The 24,322-nt window shown below is 33.9% G+C and overlaps 3 protein-coding genes across 3 annotated transcripts in view; all 3 read left to right on the forward strand.

Annotated features, from left to right (window-relative positions):
- Window positions 1-79: 79 nt before the first annotated feature.
- LOC145322597 (translation initiation factor eIF2 assembly protein-like) lies at window positions 80-2,251 on the forward strand. The gene is made up of 4 exons (XM_080164739.1): window positions 80-298; window positions 649-725; window positions 1,095-1,420; window positions 1,614-2,251. The coding sequence occupies exons 1-4, from the start codon at window positions 154-156 to the stop codon at window positions 2,101-2,103; spliced, it is 1,038 nt and encodes a 345-aa protein (XP_080020865.1). The 5' UTR covers window positions 80-153; the 3' UTR covers window positions 2,104-2,251.
- LOC145322593 (angio-associated migratory cell protein) lies at window positions 2,214-7,349 on the forward strand. Its single transcript, XM_080164735.1, has 12 exons — window positions 2,214-2,319; window positions 2,531-2,632; window positions 2,861-2,982; window positions 3,130-3,236; window positions 3,552-3,641; window positions 4,098-4,256; window positions 4,411-4,493; window positions 4,848-4,909; window positions 5,643-5,770; window positions 6,230-6,314; window positions 6,561-6,740; window positions 7,188-7,349. Exons 1-12 carry the CDS (start codon window positions 2,276-2,278, stop codon window positions 7,295-7,297), a joined length of 1,272 nt encoding a protein of 423 aa, XP_080020861.1. The 5' UTR covers window positions 2,214-2,275; the 3' UTR covers window positions 7,298-7,349.
- Window positions 7,350-7,542: 193 nt separating this feature from the next.
- l(2)k09022 (HEAT repeat containing 1 homolog l(2)k09022) overlaps window positions 7,543-24,322 on the forward strand; it is a 46,040-nt gene continuing 29,260 nt past the window's right edge. Inside the window, exons 1-22 of the mRNA XM_080164734.1 lie at window positions 7,543-7,788; window positions 8,132-8,249; window positions 8,827-8,926; window positions 9,124-9,253; window positions 9,821-9,869; window positions 10,227-10,320; window positions 11,134-11,219; window positions 11,533-11,655; window positions 11,777-12,912; window positions 13,246-13,351; window positions 14,051-14,149; window positions 14,676-15,083; window positions 15,490-15,727; window positions 16,084-16,179; window positions 16,572-16,699; window positions 17,196-17,264; window positions 17,610-17,746; window positions 18,206-18,382; window positions 18,726-18,855; window positions 19,871-19,955; window positions 21,479-21,565; window positions 21,793-21,946. Coding sequence (XP_080020860.1) covers window positions 7,565-7,788; window positions 8,132-8,249; window positions 8,827-8,926; window positions 9,124-9,253; window positions 9,821-9,869; window positions 10,227-10,320; window positions 11,134-11,219; window positions 11,533-11,655; window positions 11,777-12,912; window positions 13,246-13,351; window positions 14,051-14,149; window positions 14,676-15,083; window positions 15,490-15,727; window positions 16,084-16,179; window positions 16,572-16,699; window positions 17,196-17,264; window positions 17,610-17,746; window positions 18,206-18,382; window positions 18,726-18,855; window positions 19,871-19,955; window positions 21,479-21,565; window positions 21,793-21,946 — 3,974 coding nt within the window. The 5' untranslated portion in view covers window positions 7,543-7,564. The remainder of the gene's footprint in view (window positions 7,789-8,131; window positions 8,250-8,826; window positions 8,927-9,123; window positions 9,254-9,820; window positions 9,870-10,226; window positions 10,321-11,133; window positions 11,220-11,532; window positions 11,656-11,776; window positions 12,913-13,245; window positions 13,352-14,050; window positions 14,150-14,675; window positions 15,084-15,489; window positions 15,728-16,083; window positions 16,180-16,571; window positions 16,700-17,195; window positions 17,265-17,609; window positions 17,747-18,205; window positions 18,383-18,725; window positions 18,856-19,870; window positions 19,956-21,478; window positions 21,566-21,792; window positions 21,947-24,322) is intronic.

Genomic DNA, 24,322 nt, shown 5'->3' on the forward strand with positions numbered 1-24,322 from the left:
TAGTAAGAGCATTATTCTGTAACAAGCACGTGTGGGGGAAAGTATATAATTTTCATTCAAATCAAAGTTTTAGCCGGGCGGTCTAACTTATAAGAATAATAAAAAAACTAGTAATTTACAATTGAAATTTGTATTTTTGTTTTAGAAGCTAAAATGTTAGTAAAAGATGTTTTATCGTGTTCTTTGCCTGCTTGGTATCCGCTGTTTGAAAAGGTTACAATAGCAACAAAGATATTACCTCTCCCAGATGATGTTTTAGAATATTTTCTAGAAGATGGAAAGTTTGTCTTACCTAAAGGTATCAACTTTATTTTCTGATTTACTTTGACAATATAAATAAATGTTCTTAGAGGTAAAATAAAAGGAAAACGTATAAGGAAAATCATAATAAATCTCTATATCTAATTCATTTAAATATAACAAATTGAAAATTTAAACGTTTTAATCAGACGCATGCATGCTAAGGGAGTGTAAATAAGGGAATATGTACAGGGAAAATCAGTGAGCCATATCCAAAATCACCTTTTATTTAGCAATTTGAATAATTGTACTCTTTGTTAAAATTATCATGCGCATGTGCGCTTTAGATATGTTATTAATTTTATTTAACAGATATATCTGTTCTTTCTATTCCTTTTTATGTTTAAGAGTGTAACAAAGAAATGAGAGACGGAGTTGAAGATGAATACGAAGATTTTGGAGAGGTTGATTGGAATAAAGAACAGGTAATTGAATTAAACTAACATTTTTTTGTTAGTTTTTTCCAGGGTTCGGAAGCCGCGCCTCAGCCGCGCATAAGCCTCAGTTTTAAACCTGCTTGTGAGCAGAAAAAGAAATTTCAGAAAGAAGGATTGTCTGCTAAAGAGCAGTTTTATACATCCAGCTGAATTTTATAGTGATAAAATGAAGATTTCACTGAGGCTTACACGCGGCTTACGCGCGGCTTCCGAACCCTGGTTTTTTCTATTATGCTGCTTTTCTTTAATAAAGGTTCGATAAAGATTTTACTGACATATCAAAAAAAATATTTATGTATACATTATATATACCAAAAGCTTTAAATCTACGTACGAAGTAACAAAGTTTATTTTTAGACATCTCAAACCTCAACAGCACAGAAAACATTCCCTGAATTTTCAACCAAAGTCAGATCTGTCCTAAAGGAATTTGGTGGACAAATGTTCTGCAAGCTCAACTGGTCCTCGCCCCAGGATGCTGTTTGGATTGGGCTAAATAAGAGTTTAAAGTGTACAAATATCTCTCAGATGTATTTGTTGCTTAAAAGTTCAGATTTTGTCACCCATGATCTGACTATGCCATTTAAACACTGTGAAGACTATAATGAACAAACAGAAAATACAGAAGAAAATAAAATAAAATACTGCCTTGTCCTCAGAGAATGGATGGATATTAACCCTGGAATAGGAATGTATCTTATTATTAAAGCTTTATTTTTTTATTTAAACCAACAGTTCTGTCCCAAGGTCTCTCCTACAAATAAATCAACTTTTGCAGATCTTTTGCGGCAGATTAATTAAACTTACTTTTTTTTCATTAAATAAGATGTAGTCTTACAAACTTTAATCATATGTTATTCAATAAGATACACAAATTTTAGAATACAGATGTTTTGTAAAAGACAAAATGTTGATTGCTATTTCACAACGTGATAATTGTACGTTCTACGAACACATTGGAAAAAGTGAAAGTAGTATCAAACAAGACATAATCTCATTTTTCAAAGAACACATTGAAAATAAATTCAATTGTGACAGCTATGTTTTTGATGTGATACGTACCAGTAAAGATAAGGTTATCCTTATAGACTTCAATCCCTTTGGTGAAACAACAGACGCTCTTTTCTTTACTTGGGAGGAGCTGTATGATTGGAGGACAGATGATGAGTTTAACTTTGAATTTCGATATGCGACAGACTCGAGTGGAGTACAGCCGCATCCGTATCGTCATTACAGCATCCCATGTGATTTTGTTGACCTTAGCACGGGTACGGACCCAGCTAAGCTGATTGATTTTTTAAAGCTGCAAACTGCCGCTCAAAATCGACATACTGGCGACGATATTGATGGCTCGGATAGTGATTGATGAAAGGGCTATATTAAGTATACACAAAAATACAAAACATAAAATGACTTTAATGACTTTTGTCCTAAAAACGGTTGAAACCTTGTTACCTAGCATTTATTAAACATTATATTCAATTATACTAAATAATTGAAAAATAAATTTCAGATTACATTCTGTCTTATTAAATATAATGCCACCAAACGATACACCTCCACAATCACCAAATCCTCTCAGGTAATGTCATAGGAAACTTTTCATTTAGTGTCTTGTAAAAAATTGAAAAACTTAGTTGCTATTCTTCCATTTAAATTTAATTATACTGTTTAGAAAGATACAAAATAAATACTTATGATATTTAGATGTTACCATGACTTAAAGTAAAGTGACATTTGGAATCCATATCAAATATTTTTTATTTTATAATTTTTTGTGTGTTCTTTTCTAGTGGAAATGAAGAGGAGGATGAGGAATTATATGAGGATGATGTTCTTGAAGAGGTTCCTGTTGACGGTACAGATCCTGTAGATGAAGACAATGGTGAATTTGAAGGGATTTTATGATTTTGTTGTTTTAATTCAAATTGAGAGACTGTAACTTCTGTAAATGTCTCTTCTTAAAGATAAATTATTAGCAATCATAAGGTAGTCATTCCACTTTTACCATTTATTTACCACGTAAGGAATTCCTTGATTAACTACAGTTATTTCGGATCACTAGGTATTTATTGAAACATTTCAATTATTACAACAATCTAAATCATGATAAATGATTTGTTAGATGACGAAGATGATCTAGTTGAATTACCAGGAGGGCTTGATCAACTGGAGGCTATTGTAGAGAATATGAATCAACCTATTGACAATTCAAATTGTGTTTTCAAAGAGCATGGCAAATCAGGTAAAAAAAAACTCGCGATTTCTCTTTGCTTTCATAATATTGTCTAGTATAGTTGTGTTACTAATATAAAATATCATAACCAGTGATTTATTGACGTTATTATTGATATCATACATTCTACTAATCATTGTTTTTTTTTCATTTTAGTATTCACCTGCAGTTTCCACCCCGAGATAGAAACTTTATGTGTGAGTGGAGGAGAAGACGACAAAGCTATTGTTTGGGATTCTGTATCTGGTCAAGTATTACATAAGGTAGAATATTTGAACCTCTTTCTAGATAAGCTCAACTCCGATCCTGTTATATATATTTTTTGTCTAATTCTTAACCTGTTAAACGTAAATGTAATATATATTTAATTTTACTTTAATGATTCAGTTTCTGTGTTCAACATAACAAAGATATGTATTTTATTACGATTTTTCAGCAGATATTTTGAAAGAGTCTTAACTGTGCGTAAAACCTTTCTCATCTTATTAGGATTGTCATTGATATTATACACTCGTAACCTGATATGTCAAATATCATTTTCTAAATGTTACGTTATTAATGAAAGAAAATGTTTTAAGTTTGATGACTGGAAGGACAGTGTTAATTCAGTGAAGTGGTCAAACGACGGTCAACACTTGGCAATCTGTGATATGGCAGGTACCATAAAGGTAGGCAATAGCAATTTCTCCCCCCCCCCACACCCAACCCCCTTTACTTCTTAGTCATTAAAGTTAAAAAAAATATGTTCAGTATTACTGACAGCTGACAAATGGAGTAAGTACAACAGTTTAGAGAGCTTTTAGACAGTTTTGTCTTTGTATTTGTCTATGTTTCAAATAGTAACTGCCAATTAAATTTTCTAAAGAGATAAAACAATAGACCATAAATTCAAATGGACATCCCCAATGCAATGGTGAACAAAATTTATCCGTCTGTTGTAGATAAAAAATATTGGTTGAAAGTTTGGACAATACTATATTCAACAATTGCTAAAGATTACATAAAAGTTCTATACGTTTCTAAGCAATTAAATTAGAGGACGTTTATCTAAAACTTTGGCTACCAGTATAATTTACAGTCCAATATTCTTCCTCTTTGTAAATTTCTAAAATTTTCTTTTACAGGTTTTCAAATACCCTGGCTATAGCGAGGAATGGAGCTTCGAGGTTGGAGACATTAACTTTCTAAACTGGCATCCTGTGGCAAATGTTTTGTTTTGCGGCACTGCAGACTCAGAATTGTGGATGTGGAAGATCCCATCTGGCGATTCTAAGCTTTTTCAGGTATGAGACTTATTCTTTTATTAAATAGCACTTGCATCGCTATAAAAAGAACTGCTATTTGTTAGAACATGTTTGTTTCTATTGCATTATCGTATATTATCATGAGATTAGCCTACATGCCAAAAATGCTCTTTACTAAAAAACATATGTTTAGGGTCAAGGAGAAAAAACAGAATGTGGTGAAATTTTGGCGGATGGAAAAAGAGCTATTTGTGGCTACAACGATGGTTCATTAAGGTAATTTTTACACGGCTTCACAATCACCTTTAACTTCTAAAGGTTTGGATATGAGAGGCTAGGTGGTGGGTCTATTATCTAATCTCTGTCTGCTTGATAATAACTATCTCAGTATAATAAATAATTCCTCTAGAGAAGCACAACTTAACTAGTAAAGTTATTTCATAGATTTTAAAAAGATAAATCCTTGTCTTAGAAATGTCATTATTTGAGCAAGAAGAAGCATTATTTTAGTTGCTTTATTTTTTTATTTATAGAGAGAATTAAGCACAACAAAACATGATTGTCAAAATATTACCTACCATAGTTTCAAAAAGATTTTATGAAGTTTTAGATAACGTTTTAATATTTAAGGTTATTTGATTTGAAGAGCGGAGAAAATTTGTATACTATAAATAAGGGAGTCGCCCACGTAGGTAAGAAATTGAATTTAAAATTCATGGTTACGAATTGTGACTTGAATTAATTTAAACTTGGGTCACAAAAAGATGGGTGGGGGGGTAAAAAATAAGAAATATGTGGTTGGGGGAAAAAATGTAAATATTAGGAGAACTAAAAGCAGTTTTTTTCCATTTTTCACCCCTCTTTGGTGAAAAAACTAAAAGAATATGTGGAAGGGGGGATAATTTGAATGAAATAAAGAGTTTGAAAATATATTTTTCCATTTTATCCCCTTCCTTACTGGAAAAAACTAGGAGGGGGAAAAAAATTTGCCACAGGAGAAAAAAAACGGATCTTGTGCAGAATATACACCCCTGTGTCAATGAAATAGGTAACTACTATAACAATATTTTCTTACACAAATAAGAACAACACAATTAAACATTACTTATGTAATGTAAATTAGGTTTCTTTGTAGTGACTGCAATAAAAAAAAACATGAATCTAAAGGTATATCAATGACAATGGCCGATAAAGTGATGTACATCCTCAATGATCATACAAAAATTACCCTTCTATAGATCACAATTAGTGGTTGAAACGTTTAGACACTAAACTTAATTAACCAACAAATCAAACTTTAATAAAAGTAGCCAAAATTAATGAGGCAACGAATAAAAAATGTTATTTTAAAACATTGGGGACTGGTGTTTTTAACAACCCCTTCCTCCCTGATTATAAACTCTATTGGAATATATTTTTCTTCAGATGTAGTAAACAGTGTGTCATGTCATATGAATAATTCCATCTTTCTAACTGGTTCTATGGACGGAACAGCTAAACTTTGGAACACTTCATCTGGCAAATGTGTGGGCACACTCTTGTGTGGAGTTAGGGTAAGCAAGTAACACAGGGATATAAAGTGATAAGACAATGGCCGATAAATTGATGTACATCCCCAATGATAATACACAAAATTAGTCTTCGGTAGATAACAATTTTGGTAGATATGTTTGGACATCTATCTAAATGAACCAACCAATTAAAATTCAATAAAAGTCCCCAAAGTTGTTAAGCCAACGAATAAGAAAACGTTATGTAAAAACTTTAGGAACTAGTGTAGTAAACAGCCAAATGTCCCACACTTTCCTAAATTAACAACAAGGGCAATAAAGTCTATATGTAGCGCAGTAACACTACGCTAATATTTTAAAGTAATTTGTAGTAGCAGGTTGTCCCAAAAAGAACAGACAACTACAATAAAAAAAAAATTAACACAAGTGAATTTGAGAATTATATCCTGTTACTTTTTCATGAGGATATTATGAAAATTACAATGTTTTATTTGATTTTAGGAAGAAGAAAATTCTAGCAGTTCAGTTGAATGTGTTGTTTTTCCAAAAGATAAAACTACAACATATTGTGTTACTGGTACCTTAGGTATGTACACTCTTATATTACAAAATTAGTAATTTTGTAAATCGAGAAACAAACCAAAAGAGTTAAAAATGAACGTTGTTCGTTTTCAAAAAGCTATAAGGCCAAATCAGGAATTTATAGTCTGCATGGGATCCATCCCCTGCTAGGGGGGGGGGGGGTGAACTACGTTTTTTTTGGAACAGAATCTCATAAAGACCTACGATTCAACTCAACATGTAATTTAAAAAATCATGCTTTTTTTTACAGATGGCATTGTGACCGTTTGGGACACGCCCACTCAGATATCCCGGCACGCCTGCAAGATTGGCGAGGGTGTGTCGAGGCTGGCTGTCCATCCTGGCGGTGACCTCGTATATGCCTCCACTCTGGACGGTGAAATAAAATGCCTTGACCTGCGGACGGGTAATCCGGTCAGGGAGCTTTCAGGTAAAGTTTTTGTAGCTCAGCTAATCTACAACAATGGATTTTGAATACCTGGATGTATTGATAGGAGAAAATTTGTCGTCAATTCTGGTTGCCAATAGACCTCATTTATTGGTTAGTTCGTTTTTCCATTAGTAGGGGAGTGGATTGGGGCCCGGGGGTATGGTTATTTTTAGCCAGCTTTTAATATCACTTAAGAGTGCATGAAAATCTGGTGCAACATCAAAGAAATTATATACTGCTTTCTGCAACTAGCACAGGTTTGTCTGATACTATTCCGTCGGTAATTTTAAAGGACGTAGTCTACTTACATCTACATTCCTTCTCTGCTATCTTTCTCTCAAAAACATTGATGTATCTCAATAATACTTGATCAAATTGATGTTAAACTTTTCATTTACTCAATATATCAGAAGAATCGCGTTTTATATATTTTATAATATGTTTCAGGACATCGAGGACCTATTTTGGATTTCAGTTTTTCAAGTAACGGACAAAGTTTATTATCTTGTTCTGATGATGGGACCTGCAGGGTTTATAATATAACGGATACTTCTTAACTTTTAATTTTTAAATTGCATTTTTTAAACATGAAATTTCAGAAGATAAACATCTGTTAAATTAATTAAGGAACTGGGTATGTAAATTTCTCGTAGTCTTGTACTTTGTGAAATGCAATATTGCGAGATGTACATATTTTCCCCCAACCTTTTATCAAATTTGTAAGCTATATAAAGATGTTCTTGTTTATATTTTGTTGAATATTTATACATAAATCTAAGTCATATTGATTTTTTTTGTTTCAGAGTTTTAAAAAAAAGGACAAAATGGCTACGTCGTTGGCCCGTCAGCTGGCGGCCCTGCGGACGCCAGCAACCCAGGCCCTGAGTGCTGATGGGGGTTACTACAATGGGCCATTTCTGTTCACGGAGGCGGATCAGAAACACTGTGACATGCACCAGCTCAAGGATAGAATGATCGAGTCGTTGGATGCCTTGATTGAGTTAGAGCCGGCGTTTGATCGTTATAAAGATTTTCTGACCCATGAGAGGTAAAATGTTTTAACGTAGCTACTTCTAAGTATAACCCTAAAACGCTCGTTTGTTTAAAAACGTAAAATATTCTTTAATCTCTAAGAAAAGTAATTAAGATTTTGTTCTGAATTATTTAACGAATTTACATGTTTTTTTTATTTTTTCCAAAACCCATTTGGCTGTATTGGCCCTTTATTGACGGGGAGGGGAGGGGGTCTTTACTAGGGGAATTTTTTATCGATATGGTAAAAGAATCCTTACCGGGACTTACTTGATGCTTGTCGGCTGAGCGCCCGGTATGCGATATCTTTTGATACAAACACACATCCTGTTACTTATAAGTTTTATATGTTTATTTAGAATTGAAAAAGAGAAGCTGGAAAGTGAGAATATAGAAGAGTTACTGTTTCTGTTGTCTCCCTATTTGTTGATGAAACCCGCACAATGGGTTCTACAATACTTGGTTATTAAGAATAAGGTTAGTGCAGTCAATAGATTTTGGGGTTGAATATTTCGCAGGTATAACCAACTATTGAAATCAAATATTTATAAATAAAAATATTTCGCGATTTCAGCTGTTTTAGAAATCTACGACTGCCTCCCAAAATCAGCTGAAATTACTAAATATTTTTAAAATTAGGTAATTCAGTTGTTTGTTACGGCTGAATATTTGAAAAAATCTTTGTTCTATTCTTACATTTATTATATTACAGTTACACTAAGCTGTAGTTTTTACGATAAAGAAATTGTTTTATAGTGAACTAAAGAGAATGAGAGGGGGGGGGGTGGGGTACATCGACTCGTCCCAAGAAACGCTAACAATTTTACCCTTATTTTAATGAGTCTGTTATTATTCTAACTTAGCTTAATAATTCACAAAGACGGCGGCGGGACCGAGGGTTTCTGCCGCCACAAAAAAATAGGTGATACTTAATGCTGTAAGTTCATGCAAGTCCTTTTACTTTTCCTTTACTTATTCTGATTATGATGAAAATACAGAAGACAAAGAAAAAATTATATGCAATTAATGTTAACTCAGATTGTCCTTTATTCAGGTGCACTACAAATACCCAGAGCTGTTCTTCTTCTGTGTCCTGCCTTATTACGAGTATGACATCTATGCCAAGTCTCTGCTGGCTGTTGATACTACGCCAGGTATTAATCTGTTATTGGTCTTTTAATAGTTTCTCACTCAGGATAAAAAGAAATATAGAAGAAAGGAAATTTAAGAGGCCATATATTTTTTTAGGGTCTTCTACCCATCCACCTCTCGTAAATCAGTTAATTTTTCTTTAAAAAATACACCCTTGTTTGACTAGTAATAATACAATATAATAATTAAAAATGTTCAGATCAGACAAGCTACCCGAACTGGTTGAAAAGGTTCAAGACCCAGTGTGCCCCCACTACCAAGCTTGCATTGTACAGGCACACAGCTGCGGACAAGGGCTTTCTCAAATTGCTTACAGATACCATGATCAGGTGATTTACTAGATTCAACTCTCATTTTGTATACGGACAAATTAAAGCTGAAGTAAGGTGTATAGAGTTAGAGATTCATAGTTTAATTTTTTTTAAATGCTAGAACCATTTGTTTTAAAACTATGATGCCTTCAACTTTTTAACCAAATCAAAGTTATCATTATTATGACTAAACGTTTTTTTCTGCAGCAAAAGGTCTCTGTATCCCTTAGCTAAACCTTAACTTGCTATTAAAGTACATGATTACGCGGCCCAACGTCACACAGACAATCAACTCTTTGATACTTACTTGATACTTACTTCGACCTTTGTATGGAAGTCCTAATAACATGTTAATAAGTTGTGCCTGTTTTAGGCTAAGGCATTCCCCTACTATTATCTATTTTTGTCGCTCATCTGACATTGCAGTTGTAGGAACTATTTTTAACGTCTATGGTTATGCCGTGTTGTTGGGACGAGATTCGAACTTTTCACCTACCCTACAAGAATCGGATGCGCTACGTGTTACGCTACAATTGTCGCGGGTTACTTTTATATTAAATACCTAACAGCTATTTTTTGTTTTAGGCTGATTAAAATGACCGTAAACTTTCCAACCATGAGGCTTCAGCGCCAGGTAATAAAGACTTATAATAAACAAGGATATCAATACAAGGAAAAAATGATAGAATAATAGAGTTGCTGCGCTATTAATATAAGACAAGTATGTTTGTTATGACTATACTTGGAGGATTGAAAACAAGGATAGAATAATAGAGTTGCTGCGCTACTAATATTAATTTTAATATTTAGACAAGTATGTTTGTAATGTTGGGAGGATTGGAAAACAAGGAGAGAATAATAGAGTTGCTGCGCTACTAATATTAATTTTAATATTTAGACAAGTATGTTTGTTATGACTATATTGGGAGGATTATAGACAAGGATAGAATAATAGAGTTGCTGCGCTACTAATATTAATTTTAATATTTAGACAAGTATGTTTGTTATGACTATATTGGGAGGATTGGAAAACAAGGATAGAGTAACAGAGGAACAAAGCCTTTATCTGCTCCAAGTTATATTCAAGGAATGACGCAATGTTTAATTTTTTTTTTTTTATATATATAATTATCATCATATTCAACCATTAGAAAAATAATTTAAAGGCACAGAAAAACTTTTTGAAGTTATCCTATCATTATTTGCAGAGTTGTGGATCCGGATCCGCAAGGATCCGCATGTTTTTGAGTCCAAGGATCCGGATCCTGGGGCATAAATTTATGGAAAAATATACCTAAATTTATATAAAATAGTCACTTACAAATTTTGAAAATCAGACATTCTCGTGATGAGAGCCAATCTTTAAGGTTTAGGTTCAGACTTGAAAATTAAAAGTATTTTTGACTTCGAGATTAAGAATAAATATTTTTTTTTTAAATTTGGTGATTTTATTTTTAATGTCAAGGATCCGGATCCGCACTGACTAAATTTGGAGGATCCGGATCCGCATACAATCAATGCGGATCCGCAACACTGAATTTATTTGTATGGTTTTCAAGAATTTTAAAAGTTTGCTCATTTGTATGACCTTTTAAGAATTTAATGTCTCAAAAAAAACAAGTAAGCCAAGCAATATGGAGTTAAAATATCCCAGTATGTAAAGTAGTAAGGTTTTTTGTCTTTAGCTTAAGATTTCGATAACCACTGAACCGATTGAGTTCTCCAATTTTAGGGAAACTCACATAGGTAGTTGTTTTATGCTATTTTACGTTTAGATTTTATTCTTGAAAATTTTAATGCTATTTTTCTGCCCTTTCCCTCAAATTTGAACACTGGTTCCCCTGATGTTAGGGGCGCAGCTACTATTAGTTGTATAAAATTAACATTGGTCATAACACAGGGCATGAATGTAAGCCCCCACCCGGAGTTGATTGCTATGTCTCAAATTTTGTTATCATATCTGCTCCCAAAACTGGCTTTTAAGGTAAGCTTCATATTTGATTAAAAATCTGTAATATTTAAAACATGTAAATTCTTAATTTTGTCCAAATTGAAAATTTGCTCTAAAAAAAACCGTTTTTTTCAATTTGAGATTGAAATACAGAATATGGTATTGTTAGTCAGCTGAAGGCAATTGATTTTTTTTTAACCCGCCAAAAACATGAATATAGTAGAGTAGTTGCACACCAGGACTTTACCTCTCTTGACATAATATGTATTTTGTGTCAGACAGACAGATGGCTCGTATTTTTGATTAGAATCTACTTTAATTTTTAATTATACTGCTTATGTTTTAGGAAAAGGTAGTTGTGAAGTTTCTGAAGTGTTTGAAGAGCTGCATAAAGAAGAACGCGACTATGGAATGTTTGATGGTTTTGATTATGATTGTAAGAACTCAATCTTCCCTCCAGATGGAAAAGGTACAGCATTATATTTTTTAAACATTTTACTGTGATTTTAAAGTTAAACATCTTTCTTATTTTGTCTTATTCGATTTTTTTTATCTTTAAACTATTTAAAAATTAAAAATCTTTCTCGTAGGCTTGGCCAGTAATGGTGTCTCTGGAAACTGTTATAAACATGGCCCTCAACCATCTTGATGACCCTGAGACATGTCAGAACATGGACGACATACTGTACACACTGGCCGCCATGATCCGTCCAGCCTTGCCTACAAAGAACACTCAGTTTGTCTCGTTTCCGCAGGAGGCCAACCAGCTGCTTAGCTTTGCCGTGCATATTCTTAACACTGTCAAAGTTTCATCTGATACTGCAGCATTTATTGGCGAAATAGCGTATAGTATAATACGCGGCGTTCGCGCAACAGCTGCTAATGACGTCATCGATGCTGCTGCTGTTAAGCATGCTCAAGAACAGGCTGATGTTGTTATAAAGCAGATAAACAACAGCTATCCTGAGGTATATCAACAAATTGTTGTAGACACAGATGATATTGATCTTTTCGTTTTGACCAAAGGAAGCTTAACCAAAAAGCCAGAAGAAGGTCTTGTTGCTGCCAAAAGAGTAATCCTTAATAACAACTTTGTTAATGTGGTTCAAGAAAAGCTGATAAATCCCAAGCGTAAACTGGATAAAAAAGCTTTGAAAGTTTGGAGCAAAAACGCCAATGATGTGACAGCTTTGCTTAGCGTTGATACAGAATTTCTATTAGACAACCTCCCAGAGGATGCATTCCAGAATTTTCTTTTCAACACCTTAAACTTTCTGCCTTATGACGAAAAGGTTGTCCAGCTGGCTCTAGGTCACCTGTGTGACAAACAGGTTTGGCAAAATGACCAGCAGGATGGCATGGAGGTTGATGGTGATGCGCCTGGAAAACTGATCAAGAACAGAGTTTCTCAATACAGACTCGAGCTGGCAGTATTGCCCTATTTCTGTAAGGAAAAATCTGTATTTCGTACGATTATCATTGATAGCTTTTTCGGCAAGAAATCTGAACTTATTTCGAGTCTCTCATCCATAAGTGATGAACACCCGGATAAGGCTGAAGCTTTGCGTGACAAGCTGCGCCAGTTTGTGACGACAGAGCTGACCAGGCATGTCATGGCAGACATGTTCATCTGGCAGAATATTCAAATACTGTCCCTGGTGCTGCCGGCACTCAAGGAGAAGGTTGTCTGGAATCAGATCAATGTTGACAAGTCAGACATGATTAGGTAATTTGAATGCTTCAATTGTTGCCACAAAAAGATTAAGACCTTTAACTTATTTTATAATACAACAAAGCTTTGATATTGTAATAAAAATGACAAAAATATTCTTAAGTTACAACACGTTCTCTCAATAGTAGATCATTCTTTGTGTATCATTATTAAATGTTGATCGTTTGGTTCAAACAAACACGTTCAAAACACTTAAGATCCATAATTAAAATGTCATTAAGCCTAATATCGTATTTCTGTTGAAACCGTTTACACTTAGATTTTTAGCACCCTACTTCCTTCCCGCCTTCATAATATTAATATTACTGACTAGTTTAATTATTTAAGGTTTATTGGTGAACTGATGGTTGCCTATCCAGAAATGGAGGACAAGAAGACTGAGGGTGTTATTCTGGAGCTTTTGGATTGTTCAAACTTTACAACAACTATTAAGGTAACTTTATCTTTTCGACACCAAAAACTATTTTTGTATCTTGATTTTTGCAATAGTTATGTCTTTTGCAGGGGTGTATATTCTGCACAAGATATATTTTTTTTCCCCTGCTACAAAATTTTTTATTTTTTTTTCCCCCTAGATTTTTCTTAAAAAGTAGGGGGGAAAATAGAAAAATATTTAAAGAACTCTATATTTTATTTATTTTATTCCTCCTACCACACATTTTTTTAGTTTTTTTTAACCAAGGAGAGGGGCGAAATGGAAAAAATGTTTTCAGTTTTCTTAATTTTTACATTTTTCTTCCCTCCAACCACTTATTTTTTATTTCCCCCCCCCCCTGAGCCGGGGATCCCATGCAGAATATACACCCCTGGTCTTTTGCTAACTCATTAAAAGTAAAAATTGTTTCCTGAATTAACCCCCCACCATATTAGTACCATTACTAAAATTAGCGGCTACGCCCCAAGTAGGCCCCAAATTTGAATTTTAGTTTTTATGAATAAGATTTTTTTTTTGGGGGGGGGGGGGTTATGGGCGATTTCTTTTGGAAGGGTGGAATAACCCTCCCCAAAAATAGTTTTAAACTTTCCGTGGACCTAAGAGAAGCTTCAAAGTGTTAAGGTATATCCTTTGGTAGAGAAAGACAGACACATAGACATCCTGTTACTTTATTTAGACCTTTTATTTTACACATAGAATGGAGTGGCTATGATGGAATGTATGCCTCGGTTGATTGACGCGGGTGCCAAGAAGTTTGTAGCTGCTATTGAGCAACAAATTGAACTCAAGACAAAGGTAAAAATTGTAATTGTTGCTGCTGCGCTACTTGTGTTTTGCCCAATGAATTGCAATAGATTTTTCAAAATACCTATTTATTTTCCTGAAATGTTAAAATAAATAACCCTTTTATTTAATTTCTAACAAGATTATCAACCTTCTGTTGAACATTGACTTATGTTAATTCGTTAGAATAGTTATTTATTGCATAATATTGTAGACAGCGTTCCACGAATATTAAAATAAAAATCATAAAATTAATTCCAATTTTGTTAGTCCGGTCCTTTGGCCACTCGGGGCTAGGTTTTAATCTTATAATTTTATTTTTCATTTTAATATCCGCTGTCTATGATACGATGCTATACATGATTTTTAGTATGATTGAGAACCGGTTCTAATCCAGCGGATATTAATCGCTTTCGATGCCATACTGATTTTTTTACCAGTGTTAATAATAGGTTTTATTTTGTTTTGTCTTTAATTTTCTCCTTGATAAGAGTTTGTCAAATGATTTTAAAAAAATGATAAAGTAAAGATTTTTTAGGATTATGAATCAGCCCTGCTATTCAACCTAAACTGTTGTGTCCAAACCAAATGTATCCGAACCATATACACCATCCTCAACCCTATAGCACAGCTGGTGCAAACCAGAGAGTTCGCGGACACATTACTCAACCCTGCCACTAATATCCTTCCCTTGCTGTTGTACCTTGTCCTGTCCGAGGAGCAGGTTATCAGAAAACTGGGATTTGCCATAATCAAGAAGTTAAAAAAGATGTCCGATGGTAAGAAGTATAATGGACTGATAAATTTCTTAAATGCCAGCAGATCTGAGCTGATTACTGATGTGGATAACCTTACTGCTCTGCTGAAGAAAGCTGACACTAAGGCGGATGATGAAGGTTCTAGTTTGGCTTCTGGTGCTGTTTATCTCTTGCAGTCTGTAACTAAGGTATGAAAATTTTAGGGCATTCTACAACTGACTACGAGGATAGTGGACAGTAGTGGGCAGTTTTTTACACTAGTCCCCCAAGCCTTATAATAACGTTTCACCTTAACTTTTTTTTATCATCTCTTGGGGCAAAGCTATTCTTCTATACAGTAAATCTTCATATACGTCAAGGGAAGTTTAATATATAATTTTGTGGAGGGTACCTCAATACTCCCTAGAAATATTGCTTTTATAAATAAATACCTCCCACCCCCTCCACACAACAAAAGCAAAATAAGTCTCAGTTTTTATTCTTAAAACTTAATTGAAAGTTGAATGTCGACTTTCTCTTCTTACAAATGCCTGTAAAGGTCTAAGGAAGTTTACGCTAATAATATTATCAAAGATCCATTATACTTTGAATTAGGTTGACCCAGTTGTATGTGAGACCTTGATGCCCTTCTTTACCAACGTCAAGTCGATCGAGGCCATCAAGGACGTCGCGGAGTTTGGGAGCAAGCTTATCAAGAATGGAGAGAACGACAACGTCCTGGCGAGTGTCATCAAGAAGTTCTACAAGAAAATAATAAAAGAAATTGCTGAGCCGAGTTGTTATAACTTTTTCTTGGATTGTCTGGGCTGTTCACGTGTTGTTATCTTAGTAGGTAATGTTTAAATATTGGGTGACTGTGCCTCCAGCTTCAAAGCGGTGCTTTTACACAACTCAATTCTAGAGCACTGATAACATCTCCCCTCCTCCTTAATATTAAATATGATTTAAAATGGGAGGAGGGGTGATTTTAACCCCCCCCCCCCCTAAAAAAAAAAAAAATTCTCAATAAGGTCGCCAGGAAGTCCAGTTTGGGTAAGTAAGGTACACGAATGTACATTTAAACATTAAGGACACCATCCCATCTCATTATTGGAAGCATGCATCAATTTATCTTCCATTGTCCTTGCGTCCAAATATTTTATGACAGAGTATGAACAAAGATGTTCTGTAATTAGTTGTATATTATAGGTATCAAGTCTAAAATAAGTGATGTGATGCTGGACAGATGTGCAAGTAAAAAACTCTGGTCAAGTCTTCCTCAGGATATTCTGGCTAAACTACTACAGGAAATCATTTATGTCTTAAAACGTATTTGAACGAGGACAATGTCAATAATATGCAACTACAAATTTTTAAAACATATTAATTATTAATAATATCGATAATTTCAAGTAATAAACAATTCAATTATATTTAAAACAGTAAAGATGCAGTGAAAAACGTTTCTTTATTAGTACAAGGTTAGGTTTGGATATTAGTTAGCCGCGCAGGGTTAGGTTCCCCTGCAGTTATAAAGCATGTGAATAAAAGGGTTATCAGTTCTTAATAGCCACTCTGTGTTAAAGCTCTGAAATCAGCAACTATTGATGGTAATAGACAGATGGACATTAACTTTTTATTAAGCAGACCTGCTCGAGTTAAAATTGTCGTTAATCCATGAAATGATTAAACCCCAAAGGATGCTGTGGTCTTGAGTGCTGAATCATCAAATGTGAAGTTAATCTCAATGTTGTGCTTGATATGCATCCCTGTCAACATTATTAACACACTTTTCTACAATATCTGGGGAGAGGATAATCTGAAGGTAGATTAAAAATAATATTATTATTAAATTCTTATTCAGGGAGGGAGGGGACATTACGCTGTAAACTATAATGCTACCTTTAGTTTTAAAAACATGCTCTCTCATATTTAAATTTAAACCCAAAAAAAAACAATATCTGTGGGATAATTTTGTATACCTATCCTCATGAGATATTAGGTATTAAATATAAATTTATCGTCAATTGTCTTATCCCCAGGGAGGGAGGGGACATTGGGCTGTAAATAATAAAGTTTTATAGCTTCGTTATCTTATTTGTTGGCTGTAAGTCCAAAATGGCACAAACAACTAAAATTGTCAATGTAGATTAAACGAATTTTTAAAGGTTAAGCTGAAATTTTAAACATTGATTGCAGTAGTTAATCGGTTTCTAGGAGATAATAAGTGCACTGCGATTCTAGAATTAAATAGGTAAAGCCAATAGTCTTGGTCTTATTGTATTAGATGATGAACCATAACTCATTGTTATTTTATTTAGTCCAAGTCTCGTGGAGCCAGGCTTGGTTTCTCAACAAAAGATGTTGTCCTTGATCAACAGGAACTTAAAGTAAGTCTTTTCCATATACCAGCAGCTTCGCCTATAGCCTTTTAGGGTACTTGAGGCTAAGGGAAGGGGGTGGTGTAAGTAGAAAAAAAATGTTGTTGTCGGTTTATTTTAAGAGTTATTTTGGGAGGGTGTAGGCACAGAAAGACATACTGTTACTTTTATATAAGGATGATAATTTAAATTCGAAACAGAAAGGAACTAAGTAAACATTTTTTGAGTTTTTAAATGTTACCAAAAAGATTTCAATAAATAAAAGCTTACATATTATACTCTGATGATTACAAGTTGCTAATAAATAAACGCTGGATTTTATGTCATAAAATAGTTACTTATTCATTTGTACAGATATGGGGTGGAACTGTATTCGTATTGGAGCTGTTGGACTGCTATCTTCCTAGTTATAACAGCACAGATGCTTCTACATTACCTAACCCCACAGACAGCTGGCAGACGGTCATACCAACCATCTTTGCTGTCTTCAGGTAAAACATTCGAATTCTAATTCCTCTTAAAAAATTATAACGAAGGGTTAAATAACCTTCAACATAATAATCCTTTGAATTCATACTAACGGCTATTACCCAAGAGGCCTATAGGAACACTTGAGGTCGGGGTTGGGGGGGGGGGGGGGGGGGGGTGGTTAAGTCGACCATTTCCTGTTTTAAAGGGGCTATTTCTCTTCGGAGGGTGGTGGGCAGCCAAAATAGCTATAAACCCTGACCTCTGTAAAGCTACATTGTAAAGGAGAGCAATATCTTTCACCAGTTAGCGAGATCCTTCAGTACAGACAGACATCCGTTATTATCCCCTTAGAAACTTTTTTTTCAATTTTAAAAATTTGAGTACCCCCCTCCCCGACAGCGAACTATAAACTATAAACTATAAAGAGGATAACGCCAGACATCCTTTTGCTTTTATATAAGGATTACATATTTTTGCAGAAAACTGTCCAATGATGACGTCATGGAATCCTCGTACAATCTTAACTTGATACTGACGGTCTTGTTGAAGTTATTCACGATGCTGCCAAATGAAAAAATTAAAGAGTTGAAGCAAGAGGACTTGGAGGCTGAGTTGCTCACGTACTGCATCCGAAGAAGTTCTAATCCAGAATCCAGGTATGCAATGACTTGGAGATACCATTTGTTTTTAAGAATGCACGGTGAATTTTTATTACCAATAGTTAACCTTTTTTGTTAAGAAAATAAGATTCGTAGTTAAACAAATAATATGTAACTAAAATATATAAAAAATATAGGTAACTAAATAAAGATTTTTAACCTGACCTTAATAACAATAAAACAAACGAAAAACTATTCCCCCCCCCCCCCCCCCCCCTTCTTATTTTCAATTAATTTTTAAAGATAGAGGAGTGGGAATTTCTATGCTAAACAAGGCACTTTCAAGAAAAACGCCGAATCCACTCATTCATTCATTATATACATTACATTAAATATTTAGGCAATTGGCTTTGAAGGTTCTGGCCAGATGTTCAGTGACAATTCCAGAATATGTCCTCCAGAACAGTCTGACAATTTTCACATTCATGGGCACTCATCTGCTCAAGATGGACTCGAAACACAGCTACCAGGTGAGAATAGACATAATACATATAGTTGGTCCATCTGACCCCATTTTTCGTGTAAAAAGGGGATTTTTTGTTGACAAAAACCTTTGTTTACTTTTTGTGAGATGCAGTAGACATTTTTCTACTAGGTATATAATTTTTACAAAGCTAAGTTTGTTCTAAGAAATTTAACTATTCATAAATGTATTATTATTTTTTTTGTCATATGCTTCATATTATACTAGGGAAGAATGTATAAATGGCACTTTGAATTAGAATCCTTGGTAGGTCTATTTTCCCGAAATCGAACAAAAAGTTGGAAGTGTAACGGCTGGCGGCTCAGCAGTTTAGCATTTTTTGGCCATTTTCAAGGCAAATCATCACCAAACCTATCCACATAATACTCTTTGCTGCTCCAAAACGTTTTCAAACGGTTCTATCCTGTAGTTGCTGGTACTAGAAATGTAAAAATATTTTTTGTATCATTTCACATGATTTAAAGCAAAAATATGTTTCAAACAGTTGATTTCTACGTAATTTATGACAGATTTGCCTTGAAAATAGCCAAAAAACCGGCTAAACTGCTTAGCCGTTAGCCGTTACTTTTTTTTACTTTTTGTTTGATTACCCCCACCCCCCTCTTTTCTTAAGAAAATCTAACCTATGCGACAATTTATAGATGAATTCTTAATGCGAACGAAATGAAAAAAAAATATGCCCTTACGTACCAAGATTTGTATAATGTTTCAACCAATCAGATATCTTGAATGTACCCTTAGTATTCTTATATTGGCTGATTTAGACAGTATGTCTCTAGGTTATTTCTATTCATGTGAGGTTTCATCCCAGCGGGGGGGGGGGGGGCAAACGCATTAGTCATTTTTCTTATACAAAATTAAGCCTACTCTTGATTTTAGTTAAAATCTAGTCGTCGCTTGGGGTGATTGGTTCGAGCTTTTTGAAACATGTTAAAACATGAAATTTTCTTAATAGATCAAAATCCACGTAAAATTCCAACTGAAAGAAGTTTTTTTTTTAGATTGCATGCGAGACCATCGACGTTATTATTCCAGCTATGAAATCAACTTCAAATTCCAAGGCTGAGCTACAGAAATTATCACTTGGTAAGTTATGTTTATAATAGGGTTGGGCCGGATATCTGGTATCCGGCCAGACTTTGAAAATTGCCCGATATCCGGAAAATTACCGGATATCCGGCATTAGAAATCAGCTGGATATCCGGTATCCGGATAGTTTGAATATCCGGTATACGGCCGGATATCCGGCCCAACCCTTGTTTATAAATCGAATAAATTCAGGAGACAGCGTGTCTAATGATGTACCTGAGCTGGCCAACATAGTCAATTAAAGAGTAGGGTAAAGCGGGGCGATCTCGGTTTTGAGGTGAAGTCGGTATTTTTTTGACCACCTTCATTAAATGACATTTTTCTCCATGTTCTAATCGACTGACAGAAAAAAAACAAAAAATCAAATTTGTTCCTTATTAAATTGCCTACAAAAAAGTATAAAATGAAATTTTTGTGAGATGAATTTTTAGGGTACTTATTGGGTCTTAAAGCCGGACGACAAAAAAAAATTTTCGATTTTTTTGCTTCGGTCGGAAAAACGGTAAGTTGGACAAAAACTGGTAAGAGCTAGAGCTTAGACGTCTTCAGGGGACTTATTAAGAATCTAATAGGCTATCCATTTCCGTTTAAAACTTTAAAAAAGCTTGTATAGTTTTTTCTTAAATCGACTAAAAGTGAAGCGGGGCGAATTCGGTTTTTTCACTTTTGATACTAACTTTTTCAATTTTATATAAAAAAGTGAAATTTTCGAGAAAAAAAGTCAAATTTCTCGTACTTAGAAAAAATTTATTTTTTTTTGTAGAAAAAATTGTCCGATCTTCATAATTTTTATTGTGAATGCTCTTTATTACATTTAGCAACTTTAACCTTTGGGGCATGCTGTAATTAAATCAATATGTCATAGGTTTTTTGAAGCTGGAAAATCGACCACAGATTTTGCCAAACTTTTCTCTTTTTTTCAACTTGATTTTTTTAGGAAATTTTGCTAATAGAACTAATTTTTTTTGGCCAAATCTATTCAAAATTGCCTGAATTTTAAGGATCAGGCCTTTAAAGTCATAAAAAGTTATTTTTTTTCTAGTAGTATTTTTATGTTTTTTATCAAAAAAATTTTCGAAAAAAAAAGTCAAATTTCGCGTACTTCGGAAAAATTATTTTTTTTGGTAGAAAAAAATGACCTATCTTAATAAAATTTTTTGTGCATACTCTTTATTACATTTAGCAACTTTTACCTTTTGGGCATGCTGTAATAAAATCAATACGTCATCGATTTTTCAAAGCTTGAAAATGCCCTACCGACTTCGCCTCAAGGCGGGGCGAAGTCGGTGCCGTTTTAGAGATCAATTTTGACAAACTTCCCAAAGTCCTAGGTTTACGTCCTTTTAGGACCTGATCGACTTTTCCGAGATCTTTCTACTGGTCTTGGTCCCATTTTAAAAAAATAATTTTTACGATTTGCATGTTCAAAAAACCGAAAAAAACACCGAGTTCGCCCCGCTTTACCCTAGCTTCTGTACAAAAAATTTTTTTTTACAACTAATTGATAATTGCCATTTTAGAAATCTTGAACAATTTTATCCACATGGAGGAAGATGTCCCGGAGCACAGATATTCAGAATTTGTCTTCAGACTGCTCAAAGCTTTAGGTGAGAAATTTAGCCTTTTATTCAGGGATCTAAAGGGATTAGACAACGATCGATAAAAGCTCAGGTTATTGCTAAAATAATTGATGTAACATTTTTAAAAATTTCCCATATTTTTAATTTTTTTAAGGGTTTAGGAGAAATCCCTCCTCTCCTACGGGAACTTACACTTAAGTCAAAAATGATTCAAATATAAAATCTCCGTATTAATAAGCTTCTTTATTTTGTAGATGCTGATACTTATTTGTGGATTGCCATGTTGCTGTGTATCAAGTCCACCTTTAAGGCTCAGCATAGGGCCAAGAAGATTGCCTTGATCCACACCAGGCTCATTGAGCTCATGCAGAGGTTCGAACTCCATGAGGCTCTCAGAGGCATCATTGGGTAAGTATTTTTGGTGCTATTCCTTAAATTACCTATCGAACATTGAACTCCCCCCCCCCCCCCCCTATAAATGATTGTAGTTGTTTCCTCTATGACTAAACCCTGGCGCCCTAACTCTTCGGTTCCTACATTTTCGGTGACCATAAGTATATCAATAAATTAAAGTAAAACTATCCCCCTCATTTATATCATCAATTCCCGAATTTCTGATATATTTTTTACAACCAAAAAATTTTATATTACTTATTCTTTGTTGATAACAATACAGCATAATAGCATGCATTCAGTAACAATATTGTCCTGAAAAGGGTAGATTTTCCTTACCTTCTTGGATGAACGTTCGGAAATTCTTAGTTAATATAGAATAGCTACGCTCTTTTGTCAATAAAAGTATGAAAGATAGGTTATTTCTCGCATCGTATTATAAACGGCTTTCCGCTTATATAGAATGTACAATTATGAGATTAAAACTAGTTTTTTTTAGCCCCGGGGTGCCGAAGGCACCGGCTAAAAAACTGGTTTTAATCTTATTATTGTACATTTTTATATTCGTAGAAAGCTGGATATAATACGATGCCAGACATAGTTTTTTCGTATGGATGAGAACCGGTTCCTATCCACCGGATTCGAATGAATACGAGAATAGTTATTTCTCGCATCGTATTGTAAACGGCTTTCCGCGGATATAGACTGTACAATTATAAGATTAAAACTAGTTTTAATCTTATGATTGTACATTTCTATATTCGTAGAAAACTGGATATAATACGATGCTAGACATAGTTTTTTCGTATGGATGAGAACCGGTTCCTATCCACCGGATTCGAATGAATACGAGAATAGTTATTTCTTGCATCGTATTATAAACGGCTTTCCTCGGATATAGAAAGTACAAATATGAGATTTAAACTAGTTTTTTTTAGCCCCGGGGTGCCGAAGGCACCGGCTAAAAAACTGGTTTTAATCTTATGATTGTACATTTCTATATTCGTAGAAAGTTGGATATAATACGATGCTAAACATAGATTTTTCGTATGGATGAGAACCGGTTCCTATCCACCGGATTCGAATGAATACGAGAAAATCTATTAAATTTTTCTCTATTGACTATTTGGCTCTGTGTAAACACAAAAGCCAATCTCTGTAAAGAAAAGAATAAACAAGAAAGAATTTTCTAATTTGTCTGAAAGTTTACACACACACACACATTTTCTTCCTTTTCTTTAATCTAGAACTTTTTTTTGTTGTGTAATTTTTAACCAAGTGAGAAGAATATTATTTTAAAAAGTACGTCCTCAAAATATAGAAATGTATTTATTATTACTTAAATCTTAAACCAGATTACCATGTACTCTAATAAAGTGAAACTTGTATCTGGATAAAATAATGATCCCCCCTTTACCCATCCCCTCAGCTCTTCCCCCCCCCCCTAATAGATTAACGACTGACCACTAAATGATGTCCATGTTAGAAACCTTATTTGACGACAAATTTTACTCTACCATAATATCCATGTATATTCTATAAATATCCATTTCTGCATATAAATTATAATTACCCGAGAGTTTTTAATCAACCAATGGAAGAATGTAATTATAAAACTTTTTTGACCATTATAATTTAGACTTTAGACCACTCCTTCCTTCCTTTAATAGACACACAGACAAACATCCTATCTCTTTTATTAATTCAATAGATATGTAAAATATGCAAGAAATGCATTAGGAGCTTCTAAACAAAGAAAAAAATGTATTTATGAAATATATTTGCAGAATTCCAAATTTTTGCAAGTGGCCCATCCATAAGCTAATTCCTCCCTCATTCTAATTTTCAATAATATATTTCTTCTAAACAAAAATACAGGATTATAACTGTTGCTAAATAATAAATACATATATACAAGTTCCAAAAACATTTTCAACAAGCAAAAAACCGGTTTTAAATCCGGGATACCTTTTCAAATTTTTTTTAGCAAGTAAAATACATTAGAGGTTCTGGAGGCGTTAAATGGATTTTGCCAATATATTTGCAATACCTCCTGTTATTGCTTTTTGCACAAAATAAATTGTAACAGTAAACCAATGCAATGTGCATTACTTTTATGTACTTTCATATTTAGATATTTTAGCTTTTTTTTACAAAAAAAAATATAGTTTTTATCTCCTATTTGTATTGTGCAAACGTATTTAGATAAAATTGATAAAGAGAAAATAAATTATTAATTGAGGTAATAAGAAAGGATGATTTATTTGAAGAAAACTGTTTTGTCTCTTAATTTGACACAAGCCAACATTGTAATGTACACAATAGCGCTGACAATGCAATCTGTCTTAAAACTCTGACTTTCTTAAGAATAAAAGTCTAAGGACTGAGAAT

The sequence above is a fragment of the Acartia tonsa genome, chromosome 6 (assembly GCF_053477335.1).
Source record: "Acartia tonsa isolate MP-2025a chromosome 6, ASM5347733v1, whole genome shotgun sequence".
NCBI lineage: Eukaryota > Metazoa > Arthropoda > Copepoda > Calanoida > Acartiidae > Acartia > Acartia tonsa.

Excerpts from the sequence above, each read along its gene's own strand:
- LOC145322593 (XM_080164735.1), top strand. The coding sequence starts at position 2,276 with ATGCCACCAAACGATACACCTCCACAATCACCAAATCCTCTCAG. Across the intron at positions 4,494-4,847 it reads TACAACGATGGTTCATTAAG|GTTATTTGATTTGAAGAGCG; the intron begins GTAATTTTTACA and ends TTAATATTTAAG. Across the intron at positions 4,910-5,642 it reads TAAGGGAGTCGCCCACGTAG|ATGTAGTAAACAGTGTGTCA; the intron begins GTAAGAAATTGA and ends ATTTTTCTTCAG.
- LOC145322597 (XM_080164739.1), top strand. The coding sequence starts at position 154 with ATGTTAGTAAAAGATGTTTTATCGTGTTCTTTGCCTGCTTGGTATCCG. Across the intron at positions 299-648 it reads AAAGTTTGTCTTACCTAAAG|AGTGTAACAAAGAAATGAGA; the intron begins GTATCAACTTTA and ends TTTATGTTTAAG. Across the intron at positions 1,421-1,613 it reads TGGATGGATATTAACCCTGG|TTTAGAATACAGATGTTTTG; the intron begins AATAGGAATGTA and ends AGATACACAAAT.